Source organism: Leptodactylus fuscus, chromosome 7, assembly GCF_031893055.1.
Source record: "Leptodactylus fuscus isolate aLepFus1 chromosome 7, aLepFus1.hap2, whole genome shotgun sequence".
Classification (NCBI taxonomy): Eukaryota; Metazoa; Chordata; class Amphibia; order Anura; family Leptodactylidae; genus Leptodactylus; species Leptodactylus fuscus.
The window spans coordinates 1,047,759-1,060,728 of NC_134271.1; the positions used below are offsets into that span (position 1 = coordinate 1,047,759).

The 12,970-nt window shown below is 52.5% G+C and overlaps 1 protein-coding gene across 1 annotated transcript in view; it reads right to left on the reverse strand.

The window, feature by feature from the left end:
- Positions 1-12,970, reverse strand: part of MADD (MAP kinase activating death domain) — an 86,444-nt gene that overhangs the window by 32,093 nt on the left and 41,381 nt on the right. Inside the window, exons 19-28 of the mRNA XM_075280720.1 lie at positions 11,869-11,974; positions 10,861-11,047; positions 9,876-10,026; positions 9,510-9,719; positions 5,328-5,381; positions 3,339-3,439; positions 3,132-3,215; positions 2,860-3,018; positions 2,531-2,636; positions 1,577-1,639 (exon numbers count right to left, since the gene is read on the reverse strand). Coding sequence (XP_075136821.1) covers positions 1,577-1,639; positions 2,531-2,636; positions 2,860-3,018; positions 3,132-3,215; positions 3,339-3,439; positions 5,328-5,381; positions 9,510-9,719; positions 9,876-10,026; positions 10,861-11,047; positions 11,869-11,974 — 1,221 coding nt within the window. The remainder of the gene's footprint in view (positions 1-1,576; positions 1,640-2,530; positions 2,637-2,859; positions 3,019-3,131; positions 3,216-3,338; positions 3,440-5,327; positions 5,382-9,509; positions 9,720-9,875; positions 10,027-10,860; positions 11,048-11,868; positions 11,975-12,970) is intronic.

Consider the following 12,970-nt stretch of genomic DNA (forward strand, 5'->3'; position numbering starts at 1 on the left):
ATACTGTGAGGAAGTACTATATATATATTATACTGTGAGGAGATACTATATATACACATGGAGGAGATACTATATATACATTATACTGTGAGGAGGTACTATATATATATATATTATACTGTGAGGAGGTACTATATATATATTATACTGTGAGGAGGTACTATATACATTATACTGTGAGGAGGTACTATATATATACATTATACTGTGAGGAGGTACTATATACATTATACTGTGAGGAGGTACTATATATACATTATACTGTGAGGAGATACTATATATATACATTATACTGTGAGGAGGTACTATATATATATTATACTGTGAGGAGGTACTATATATATACATTATACTGTGAGGAGGTACTATATACATTATACTGTGAGGAGGTACTATATATACATTATACTGTGAGGAGATACTATATATATACACATACTGTGAGGAGGTACTATATATATATATATATATATATATATATATATATATATTATACTGTGAGGAGGTACTATATATATATTATACTGTGAGGAGGTACTATATATATATATATATATATATATATATATATATATATATATATATATATATATATATATATTATACTGTGAGGAGGTACTATATATATATTATACTGTGAGGAGGTACTATATATATATATATATATATATATATATATATATATTATACTGTGAGGAGGTACTATATATATATTATACTGTGAGGAGGTACTATATATATATTATACTGTGAGGAGGTACTATATATACATGGATGAGATACTATATATATATTATACTGTGAGGAGGTACTATATATACATGGAGGAGATACTATATATACATTATACTGTGAGGAGGTACTATATATACATGGATGAGATACTATATATATATATTATACTGTGAGGAGGTACTATATATATATTATACTGTGAGGAGGTACTATATATACATGGAGGAGATACTATGGGGATATAAAGGGACTGTGTAGGGTCAGAGAGGGCAGAGATGGGACGGGGCAGGGTTAGAGGAGGATCTATGTAAATACACGTATAGGCCGGACCTTCCCCCATGGCAGACCCCGGTCGCTTCCTTATTACCCCAGTTTGGCTTTACCTTGAAGGGTCTTTTGCAGTAAAATGTCTTGGTTATTAATGGGGGGGGGGACGAGCTGACGGCTTTGGGGCTCCCCAATGTAACAAACAAGAACTAAATAATAAATGAAATAAACCAAAAACCCAATAGCACAACCCCCGATCTAGAATCTCACCCTCAGCATGCAAGTCCCTGGCTATATACAGGGGGATATAGGCTAAGGCTGCAGACACCTCCTATAGGCCTATATACGGGCTCAGCGGTGTGAGATGAGCAGCTTTCAGAAACAACAGTGTAATTCACAACTCCAGATTACTGCAAGAGTCTATTCTCTATAGAGCCGCTCATCTCGCACCGGTCACTGGAGCAAAGCGAGGAAGGCGACGTGTACTATAAGCTTTAAGGAACAGAGACAAGAGAGGTCACAAACACAAAGGCATGCTCGGCGGGCAACTAGAAGATCTGGCAAGACGTATTACTCAGAGAGAAGGTCTCCATGGCGGCGTCTTCCAGCTGGTCCCAGACTGAACCCTTATCTCTTCCTGTAGAAAGAAGCCAGTGCAGAGCACAACGCAGCATGAGGAGGAGGAGGAGGAGGAAAGAAGCAAGGATTAAGAGGCATCAATGTGCAGTCTATGTCCACCAGGGCACCAGAACCCCCGGGGGGCACGAGAACCCCCGGGGGGCGCGAGAACCCACAGAGCACAAAACACCAGAACCCCCAGGGACACCAGAACCCCCGGGGGGCATGAGAACCCACAGAGCACAAAACACCAGAACCCCCGGGGGGCATGAGAACCCACAGAGCACAAGACACCAGAACTCCCGGGGGCACCAGACGCCAGAACCCCCGGGGACACCAGACGCCAGAACCCCCGGGGACACCAGACGCCAGAACCCCCGGGGACACCAGACGCCAGAACCCCCGGGGACACCAGACGCCAGAACCCCCGGGGACACCAGACGCCAGAACCCCCGGGGACACCAGACGCCAGAACCCCCGGGGACACCAGACGCCAGAACCCCCGGGGACACCAGACGCCAGAACCCCCGGGGGCGCCAGACGCCAGAACCCCCGGGGGCGCCAGACGCCAGAACCCCCGGGGACACCAGAACCCCCGGGGACACCAGACGCCAGAACCCCCGGGGGGCACGAGAACCCACAGAGCACAAGACGCCAGAACCCCCGGGGACACCAGATGCCAGAACCCCCGGGGGCACCAGACGCCAGAACCCCTGGGGGCACCAGACGCCAGAACCCCCGGGGGCACCAGACCAACTGCTAAAGCCATCACAGGCGGCTGCGGTCAGAGAATACACAGTGCAGTGGGGGATCTGGTGACTGCTAAGGGGAGATTTCCTTCTTTTCTACCTCTGAGCGATTTTTGGACAATTCCTTTCAGCTGACTTAGAAGTGGAGATTGACGACTTACCCAGAAGCCCCTCATACAGGTAGATGCGCTGGCTGACATCTTGTGGGGGGCGGCCGAGGCTGACACTGATATCCTTTTCCCCAGGACGTAGCACTTGAGGTTTCCCCTGTTGTAGAAAGACAAGAACCATCATGTCTGAGCCACTGGCAGGAGGCGGCTGCTGCAGCACCTCTTGGCTCTAGTGCACATGCAATGCATTCTATTCCCACCCACGACGACTTCCTATTCGGTGCAGCTCTACGAGGGGGCGGATATTCTGCTGACCCTGCTAGATCTCCTATGGGTAGGTGGTCACTTATGATTCTCAGACAATCCCTTTAAGTACTCACAAATATGGCGCCAGTAAGAGAACTCATCTGGATTTCACTGTCAGATATGGCGCCTCTGGATCCGGAGAGCCGCCCTCCGCCCGGCCCGCCCAATGTGTCTCCGGCATTGCTGCTCAGATCACTGTCGGCTCCGAGGGTCTCACCAGAGCTGTTACTAACCTAGAAGGGAAGGTTTAGGGGGTCGGTCACATGGCTCAGCAGGTCAGGCCATCCTGGGATCATTTCTAGCTAATCCCTTGCACACAGTTTGGGGATGCATGCTCAGATCCTACCACTGTGCTGATTTCAGAGTCCTGACTGCTGCTTCGGATGAGAATAGCAGGTCCCGAGCTGACGCCCTCCATGTCGCTGCGCTGCTTCCGGAGGCAAAAAGAAGGAGGAGACAAAGCAAAAACAATCGAGCCGCCGTCTAATGAGACCTGGGGATGGTGACCCCGCAGACAGCATGCACCCCACAGCCCGCACGCTCAATGCCTTACCTGAGAGCCGGACGTCACACTCAAGCCGCTGTCCACACTGATGTGCGAGCGCTTCTCCTCCGAGTCGCCGCTGTCCGGGATCGCCTTCGCCTGCTCGCTGCCTGCAAAACGCAAAGGGCTTGGGATTAAAGAGACGCAAAATCAGAAAACCGAAGAGATCTGAAATTCTTACCCCAAACTGCTGGGCATGAAGTTACTACTAACCCTACAGGACCGTTCTAGGCCGGGACTCGGCATCCGAAATATTGGCGCCATTTAAGTCCTTTATCCTTTTTGTTCTATAATTTTGCACAGCCCGGACCGGTCTAGAACAAGCCAAAGGATGAAACTATAGGATAAGTAATGAGCATTACACTGGCGGGATCAATACATATCCACGTAGACTATGGTCGCGTACATCACTCCTCCACCATCCGGCCGGCCACTTGGGCAACCAAATTGTGACTAGCCACCAATGTCATAATAGAAGGATGGAGGCCGGTCCATCTCTGCGGACACAAGGCTCATATAGTGCTGAGTGATATGAGAGAGGAGTGAGAGCATGATAAAAAAGCGCTAAAGGAAGATGGTGGGAAGGAGGAGGGGGGAGGGGAACGGAAGATTCACCACTACAGATACTCCAACCTCAGGATAAGAAACCCCAACAAATCCTTCACCAACGGTCAATCTGTCAGCACAGCCCAGAGGAGGCACCGACGCACCAGTCTGGGAGGATCAAGTCTACCGCCCTTGTAAATTCTACAAAGGTCCAAACCCGCGGCAGGAAACCCTCCCAGGCTCCTCCCCTGTGCAGGGAACCCTCCCAGGCTCCTCCCCTGTGCAGGGAACCCTCCCAGGCTCCTCCCCTGTGCAGGGAACCCTCCCAGGCTCCTCCCCTGTGCAGGGAACCCTCCCAGGCTCCTCCCCTGTGCAGGGAATCCTCCCAGGCTCCTCCCCTGTGCAGGGAATCCTCCCAGGCTCCTCCCCTGTGCAGGGAATCCTCCCAGGCTCCTCCCCTGTGCAGGGAATCCTCCCAGGCTCCTCCCCTGTGCAGGGAACCCTCCCAGGCTCCTCCCCTGTGCAGGGAACCCTCCCAGGTTCCTCCCCTCTGTCCTAGTGTACAATCAAGATATGAGGGAAGGGGCAAAATATGCTGAGTCCAGGGGGCACCTGTAACTGCAGCATAGGGTATAGACCAAGTGTCAGATCACTGAGGGGTCAAACCAACAGGACCCTCAGTGATCAGAAAGGGGGCCTCCATGTGAATGAATACAAGCGCACTCTGACCAGTCCCCCATTCACTTCTACGAAGCTGCCAGAACCACAACCTACTGGGGAAGTCCGGGTGTACTTGTGCTTCGTTCACATGAAGGATGCAGTGGAGGGGGGGAGGGGCGGTTTGGACCCCCCATGATTGGACACATCCTCTATAAGTCAGTCTCTTGGTTTTACCTTGGGCCATGTGTTATCTGGAGCCCATCAGCAGGCAGGTTACACTGGATCACACAGGGACGCCTCACTAACACCACAATTCACAATTACACTCAAAACAGCAACAAATTATTTCCCATAGGCGGCGCTGACAAATCTGCAGCCAGGATAGTCAGGCCTTCACTTCATCCCCCTGGCCATAAGATCACCAAAGTGCCTGCGGGCCCCACTGCTCTGCCCAATCATGAGGACAGGCCCCGCCGGTACATGGAGTGCATGGCCTCTCCCTCCAAAGTCAATGGCAGGGATGGCGGGGGTGCGGTGCTCATTGTCCTCATCAGTCCTATGGAGAGGAGCGGCTGCACACCACGGGCCCCCTGATATCACGAGTGTGGCCCCCACTTGTCAGACAGACCTCCACTGTGATTGTGGGACAATCCCAAAGTGCTAAAAGATGACAAACATCAAGTGCCAAAAATCCTCTGTGCTGCACGAAAGAGCAAATAGCTGGAGCTGCCCCTCTGCGGCCGCCCTGCTGACAGATCTGGGAAAGGTTTGGGGGGTTTCTCGGATTCTTACTCTGTTTATCCATAGCTTTTTGCTTTTTCACTTCTCGGTGCTTGTTCCACAATTCTACCCAAGATGCATTGCAAGCAGGAGAGAAAGACAGAGAGAGTCAGATGCGGATCAGACAGGCCTTAAATGGACACAGAGACCCCCTGCCCCACCCCCGACAATTCACAGAAAGCGAGGGGCACAGACATGTGAGCACACGTGTGATGGCGAGAAAGTGTTAGAGAGAAAGGGCACAAGTAGTAGCTGGAGACGCCGCGGATATTTATGTAGGACCACCCCATGTACATAAATATACGTCTACAGATGTATATACACTCAGGGGCATATATACATGGCATATACAGCAACTGACCCCCACAGCTCGGAGCGCCCCACAATATTCCTACCTGTAGACCACCCCGCGGCTGCGCCCCAATCACTCTCACTATCTGATACTTTTAGCTCCATAACACTCGGTGCAGCCGCGAGCGGCCGAAACCTGCAGACGATGAAACCGCCAAAAACCCCAAAGGGGTCCATGGCCTTAAAGGGAAAGCTGCAAGTGAGTAGCCCCCTAACCCCAAACCCAAGTGTGATCTATATGGCTGAACACGTAGAGCACTATAGAAGCTAAAACCCTCCAACTGGCCCAAACACAGAAACACATCAATGCACAACCCCCCGCCCACCCCCAGACAGAAGTGCAGGGAGTAGAGGAGCCTACAGGCACAAGGACCATAAAGGGAAACACCGGCACCAGGATGCTGCCAGGACCCCCACCCATCCTCCACCGATGACAAGGAGGCCACACATGTAGCACTCATAGACAAGATGAATAGGGAGGTATGAAAAGAACAAGGAAGACAAAAGTGGCATCAGTGGGGGCCCCGGCCATGGGACCCCAAATGTGTAATAACCTTTAAAGATCACAGGATATATAAGTGGGATGGCAGAGGTGACCGGGGGCAGCGCTCAGCTATGGCCGTCAGTCCCTATAGATGTATACAGCAGCCGGGACCCCCCCCCCATCAGACGGTCACCTCCTAGTCTGTAGACACATGATAAATATATGATAGCTGGGATGGCGGAGGTGACCGGGAGCAGCGCTCGGCTATGGCCGTCAGTCCCTATAGACTGTATACAGCAGCCGGGAACCCCCCCATCAGACGGTCACCTCCTAGTCTGTAGACACATGATAAATATATGATAGCTGGGATGGCGGAGGTGACCGGGAGCAGCGCTCAGCTATGGCCGTCAGTCCCTATAGACTGTATACAGCAGCCGGGACCCCCCCCCCCATCAGACGGTCACCTCCTAGTCTGTAGACACATGATAAATATATGATAGCTGGGATGGCGGAGGTGACCGGGAGCAGCGCTCAGCTATGGCCGTCAGTCCCTATAGACTGTATACAGCAGCCGGGACCCCCCCCCATCAGACAGTCACCTCCTAGTCTGTAGACACATGATAAATATATGATAGCTGGGATGGCGGAGGTGACCGGGAGCAGCGCTCAGCTATGGCCGTCAGTCCCTATAGACTGTATACAGCAGCCGGGACCCCCCCCCATCAGACGGTCACCTCCTAGTCTGTAGACACATGATAAATATATGATAGCTGGGATGGCGGAGGTGACCGGGGGCAGCGCTCAGCTATGGCCGTCAGTCCCTATAGACTGTATACAGCAGCCGGGACCCCCCCCCCATCAGACGGTCACCTCCTAGTCTGTAGACACATGATAAATATATGATAGCTGGGATGGCGGAGGTGACCGGGAGCAGCGCTCAGCTATGGCCGTCAGTCCCTATAGACTGTATACAGCAGCCGGGACCCCCCCCCCATCAGACGGTCACCTCCTAGTCTGTAGACACATGATAAATATATGATAGCTGGGATGGCGGAGGTGACCGGGAGCAGCGCTCAGCTATGGCCGTCAGTCCCTATAGACTGTATACAGCAGCCGGGACCCCCCCCCCATCAGACGGTCACCTCCTAGTCTGTAGACACATGATAAATATATGATAGCTGGGATGGCGGAGGTGACCGGGAGCAGCGCTCAGCTATGGCCGTCAGTCCCTATAGACTGTATACAGCAGCCGGGACCCCCCCCCCCCCATCAGACGGTCACCTCCTAGTCTGTAGACACATGATAAATATATGATAGCTGGGATGGCGGAGGTGACCGGGAGCAGCGCTCAGCTATGGCCGTCAGTCCCTATAGACTGTATACAGCAGCCGGGACCTCCCCCCCCATCAGACAGTCACCTCCTAGTCTGTAGACACATGATAAATATATGATAGCTGGGATGGCGGAGGTGACCGGGAGCAGCGCTCAGCTATGGCCGTCAGTCCCTATAGACTGTATACAGCAGCCGGGACCCCCCCCCCCATCAGACGGTCACCTCCTAGTCTGTAGACACATGATAAATATATGATAGCTGGGATGGCGGAGGTGACCGGGGGCAGCGCTCAGCTATGGCCGTCAGTCCCTATAGACTGTATACAGCAGCCGGGACCCCCCCCCCCATCAGACGGTCACCTCCTAGTCTGTAGACACATGATAAATATATGATAGCTGGGATGGCGGAGGTGACCGGGAGCAGCGCTCAGCTATGGCCGTCAGTCCCTATAGACTGTATACAGCAGCCGGGACCCCCCCCCCATCAGACGGTCACCTCCTAGTCTGTAGACACATGATAAATATATGATAGCTGGGATGGCGGAGGTGACCGGGAGCAGCGCTCGGCTATGGCCGTCAGTCCCTATAGACTGTATACAGCAGCCGGGACCCCCCCCCCCCCATCAGACGGTCACCTCCTAGTCTGTAGACACATGATAAATATATGATAGCTGGGATGGCGGAGGTGACCGGGAGCAGCGCTCAGCTATGGCCGTCAGTCCCTATAGACTGTATACAGCAGCCGGGACTCCCCCCATCAGACGGTCACCTCCTAGTCTGTAGACACATGATAAATATATGATAGCTGGGATGGCGGAGGTGACCGGGAGCAGCGCTCGGCTATGGCCGTCAGTCCCTATAGACTGTATACAGCAGCCGGGACCCCCCCCCCCCCCCATCAGACGGTCACCTCCTAGTCTGTAGACACATGATAAATATATGATAGCTGGGATGGCGGAGGTGACCGGGAGCAGCGCTCGGCTATGGCCGTCAGTCCCTATAGATGTATATCTCCTTGTAGCTGTCACTGTATATCTCCATGTATTATACTGTTATCACTAATATCTCACTGCAGGCAGAAATGGTGATAGAAAGCCCCTTATATCCCATGGACCTCATAGACAAGTGTCCTGCCCGTCCGGTCATATGGACCTCATAGACAAGTGTCCTGCCCATCAGGTCATATGGACCTTATAGATATGTGTCCTGCCCGTCTGGTCTATGAGGTCCATATGACAAGTGTCCTGCCCGTCTGGTCATATAAACCTTATAGATATGTGTCCTGCCCGTCTGGTCATATAAACCTTATAGATATGTGTCCTGCTCGTCTGGTCATATAAACCTTATAGATATGTGTCCTGCCCGTCTGGTCTATGAGGTCCATATGACAAGTGTCCTGCCCGTCTGGTCATATGGACCTTATAGATATGTGTCCTGCCCGTCTGGTCTATGAGGTCCATATGACAAGTGTCCTGCCCGTCTGGTCATATAAACCTTATAGATATGTGTCTTGCCCGTCTGGTCTATGAGGTCCATATGACAAGTGTCCTGCCCGTCTGGTCATATAAACCTTATAGATATGTGTCCTGCCCGTCCGGTCATATGGACCTCATAGACAAGTGTCCTGCCGATCAGGTCATATAAACCTTATAGATATGTGTCTTGCCCGTCTGGTCTATGAGGTCCATATGACAAGTGTCCTGCCCATCAGGCCATATAAACCTTATAGATATGTGTCCTGCCCGTCAGTCAATCCCAGGCCTGAAGGCCGGACAGTGCAGTATCGCCTTCCCCACATGCACAATCTTTGCGAGCCCCCAAGTTTAGCCATAGACATAGAATGGCCATGAAGACTAATGGAATATTGTGAAGGTCGCAGCTCCTACAAATCCCACAACTATGGACTGAATCTGGGAACGGATAATGGTCAGTGGCAGGGAAGGGGCAGCAGTGATGCTGGAGGGGGGGGATGCAGTGAGATTCTGATAGCAAAGCCTCATGTGCTCCTTCATCTGCTCTATACACACCAATGGAGGCCACAAAATTCTCTTCCTTGAGACTCCGAGTGTCAAACTCTCGTGGCCCCCGGCCAGCGGGGCCTGACGGGCGAGGGAGCAGCTGCTGGACTGGCAGCTGTGGGGCAGGTCGAGCCTCTCCTCGTGGGACGGTGACAGAATCCCTAGACACGGGGGTCACTGGGCCATCGGCAGAAGGACTAGGCTTCCTTTTCTCTGGTTCTTAGAAAGAGGTGTGAGGAGAATATGAAGGAGAGAGAAGGAAGATGTAAAGATTCAGGAGAGAAAAACGGGAAAGTTATTTATTAGATGAGACTGATGACATCATCCGGTCAGTGACCACGTTCTGCGGCGCTCACATCTCGCACCGGCCCTTACCTTTGTTGTAGTAGTGCGTGTGAGCGATTTCCAGGAGGCTGAAGACGCTGGCCATACCGCCCAGACCAGCATTGGCATAAGATTGCTCCAAACTGGACACCGTGCACTTCAGCAGATCCAACATGCCCTTGTAGACCTTCTTACTGATCTCCTACATGATCACATAGAGAGATGACTAAGTACAGGCTGTGATACATTATACCGCCACAACCTCTCTCAACCTTCTCTGCAGCGCATGGGACTGAGCTCAGGTGACGTCACTGGGGCACTGCTGCAGATCTCTACTGCTTACCACGTAAAGCGCCCTACACTGTACTTGAATGGGACTGAGATCAGGTGACGTCACTGGGGCACTGCTGCAGATCTCTACTGCTTACCACGTAAAGCGCCCTACACTGTACTTGAATGGGACTGAGATCAGGTGACGTCACTGGGGCACTGCTGCAGATCTCTACTGCTTACCATGTAAAGCGCCATACACTGTACTTGAATGGGACTGAGATCAGGTGACGTCAGTGGGGCACTGCTGCAGATCTCTACTGCTTACCACGTAAAGCGCCCTACACTGTACTTGAATGGGACTGAGATCAGGTGACGTCACTGGGGCACTGCTGCAGATCTCTACTGCTTACCACGTAAAGCGCCCTACACTGTACTTGAATGGGACTGAGCTCAGGTGACGTCACTGGGGCACTGCTGCAGATCTCTACTGCTTACCACGTAAAGCGCCCTACACTGTACTTGAATGGGACTGAGATCAGGTGACGTCACTGGGGCACTGCTGCAGATCTCTACTGCTTACCACGTATAGCGCCCCCCTCGGTATACCACCACCTTATGAGATGTGAATATGTTACACCCTCAGATATACACAGCCCAAGTACTGTGTGCAATACCAGACACAGCCTAAGGTGGCGCTCAGTGCTGGAGAGAGGACAATCCCCTGCAGGATCTCATATCCCCCATAAGATTTGGTAGGACGCACCACTTCTTGGATGACATCGTTGCGGGCATCTTCTTCTGTCTGGATGGATCTGTTCAGTTTGCTCAGCACAAAGACTCGGAGCTGCTCGCTTTCTAACAAGCGGCGAACCTTCTTCATGTTCAGCCACCCCACGCCTTGTCCTTCCAGGACACTTACTGCCACCTCCTTCAGAAACTGCTGATTCTCACTACAGGGACAGAGAAGTGAGAATGATAAGGAAGCGACGGGAGTGGTAGAGCTTCAATATACAGTATATACAGAGTATACACAGAGGGGGCGCTCTGCTGGGGAATACACTGGACTCATCCACCACTAGTATCACCTGAGGACTGTGCTAATCAGGCAGCACAGCCTATAGGAGAGTTGGGACCGGAGTCTCCGCTTCTGTTACATATCTAGTCGCTTAAGGAAATTCACCGAGCAGACCCCCAGGATTAGGTTCTCATTAGAGAATAGGTGTCTTGCACATAGGAGCTTGTCAGCAGCAGTAGTAACATCCAATACCTCCAGGCGGTGAAGTGAACACAAATAGAAACAGACCAATGGATGAAAAAAGAACTGCGCTTGCTCCAAATCCGTAAATTCAACACGTTCTTTATTATGGTTCCTAATACAGGAACCATAATAAAGAACGTGTTGAATTTACGGATTTGGAGCAAGCGCAGTTCTTTTTTCATCCATTGGTCTGTTTCTATTTATATCTAGTCGCTTAAGGACCTCTGATGATGTCAGGACAGGTCCTTAAGCAGCAGCTTATAGAAAGCAGATGGCCATAGTGGTGCAGTGATCTTACCAAGCATCCAGTGCAGGGCTGTATTATGGGCCGCTGTGATTGCCTAAGGACCTCTGATGAGGTCATTAAAGGTCCTTTAGCAGCTAGAAATCATCAGTCATGTTCATTGATTCAGTGCAGTTATTTGGCGAGACCTTTAACCTTCAGCTTATTGTGTCAGAGAACATGACACGGCGCGGCGGTAAAAGTTATTGCTCCATAAAGCCTGAACTTACCTGGAGTTGTTTGCTCTGCCCTGAGGGGAAGGAGACTCCCTTTTCACGGTCGGGCTGTGTTTTATTACGGAGGATTTGTGATCTACAAGCGCTCGCCTGTTGCTGGCTGTAGGAGAAGAATCGGAAAGTCACAGTTATGGGGGAGCAATAAGGTCACACTAAAACCACGTCATCCCCAGCGGTGCACCCCCGGCCTGCTCTACTTCTCTACAGTCAGAGGATTCTTAGTCACGTGGTGATATCTGGGAAATGCCCCCTCTCAGCTCCCACAGGGGGGCAATATCCAGCTTTACAAAAATCCAGAAGAGCCAATGGATTAAAACCCAAGGAGAATTTCCACCGCAGAATCTGCAGCAGGTGCACTGTAGACGTGTAGGAGCCCCACGGGGTCCGCCTGCTGGGACCACCACTCATCACAAGGACTAGAACAGCAGGACGGGCTGAGTGCAACGCTCCATTCATGGGACCACCAGAGATCCGCAGTAGACAGCTAAGAGAGGGAGGGAGCGCTGCAGGAGAGGGAGGGAGCGCTGCGGGAGAGGGAGGGAGCGCTGCGGGAGAGGGAGGGAGCGCTGCGGGAGAGGGAGAGGGAGGGAGCGCTGCAGGAGAGGGAGGGAGCGCTGCGGGAGAGAGAGGGAGCGCTGCAGGGAGAGAGAGGGAGCGCTGCAGGGAGAGGGAGGGAGCGCTGCGGGAGAGGGAGAGGGAGGGAGAGATAGGGAGCGCTGCAGGGAGAGATAGGGAGCGCTGCAGGGAGAGGGAGAGGGAGGGAGCGCTGCGGGAGAGGGAGGGAGCGCTGCAGGGAGAGAGAGGGAGCGCTGCAGGGAGAGAGAGGGAGCGCTGCAGGGAGAGAGAGGGAGCGCTGCAGGGAGAGAGAGGGAGCGCTGCAGGGAGAGAGAGGGAGCGCTGCAGGGAGAGAGAGGGAGCGCTGCAGGGAGAGAGAGGGAGCGCTGCGGGAGAGGGAGGGAGCGCTGCAGGGAGAGAGAGGGAGCGCTGCAGGGAGAGAGAGGGAGCGCTGCAGGGAGAGAGAGGGAGCGCTGCAGGGAGAGAGAGGGAGCGCTGCAGGGAGAGAGAGGGAGCGCTGCAGGGAGAGGGAGGGAGCGCT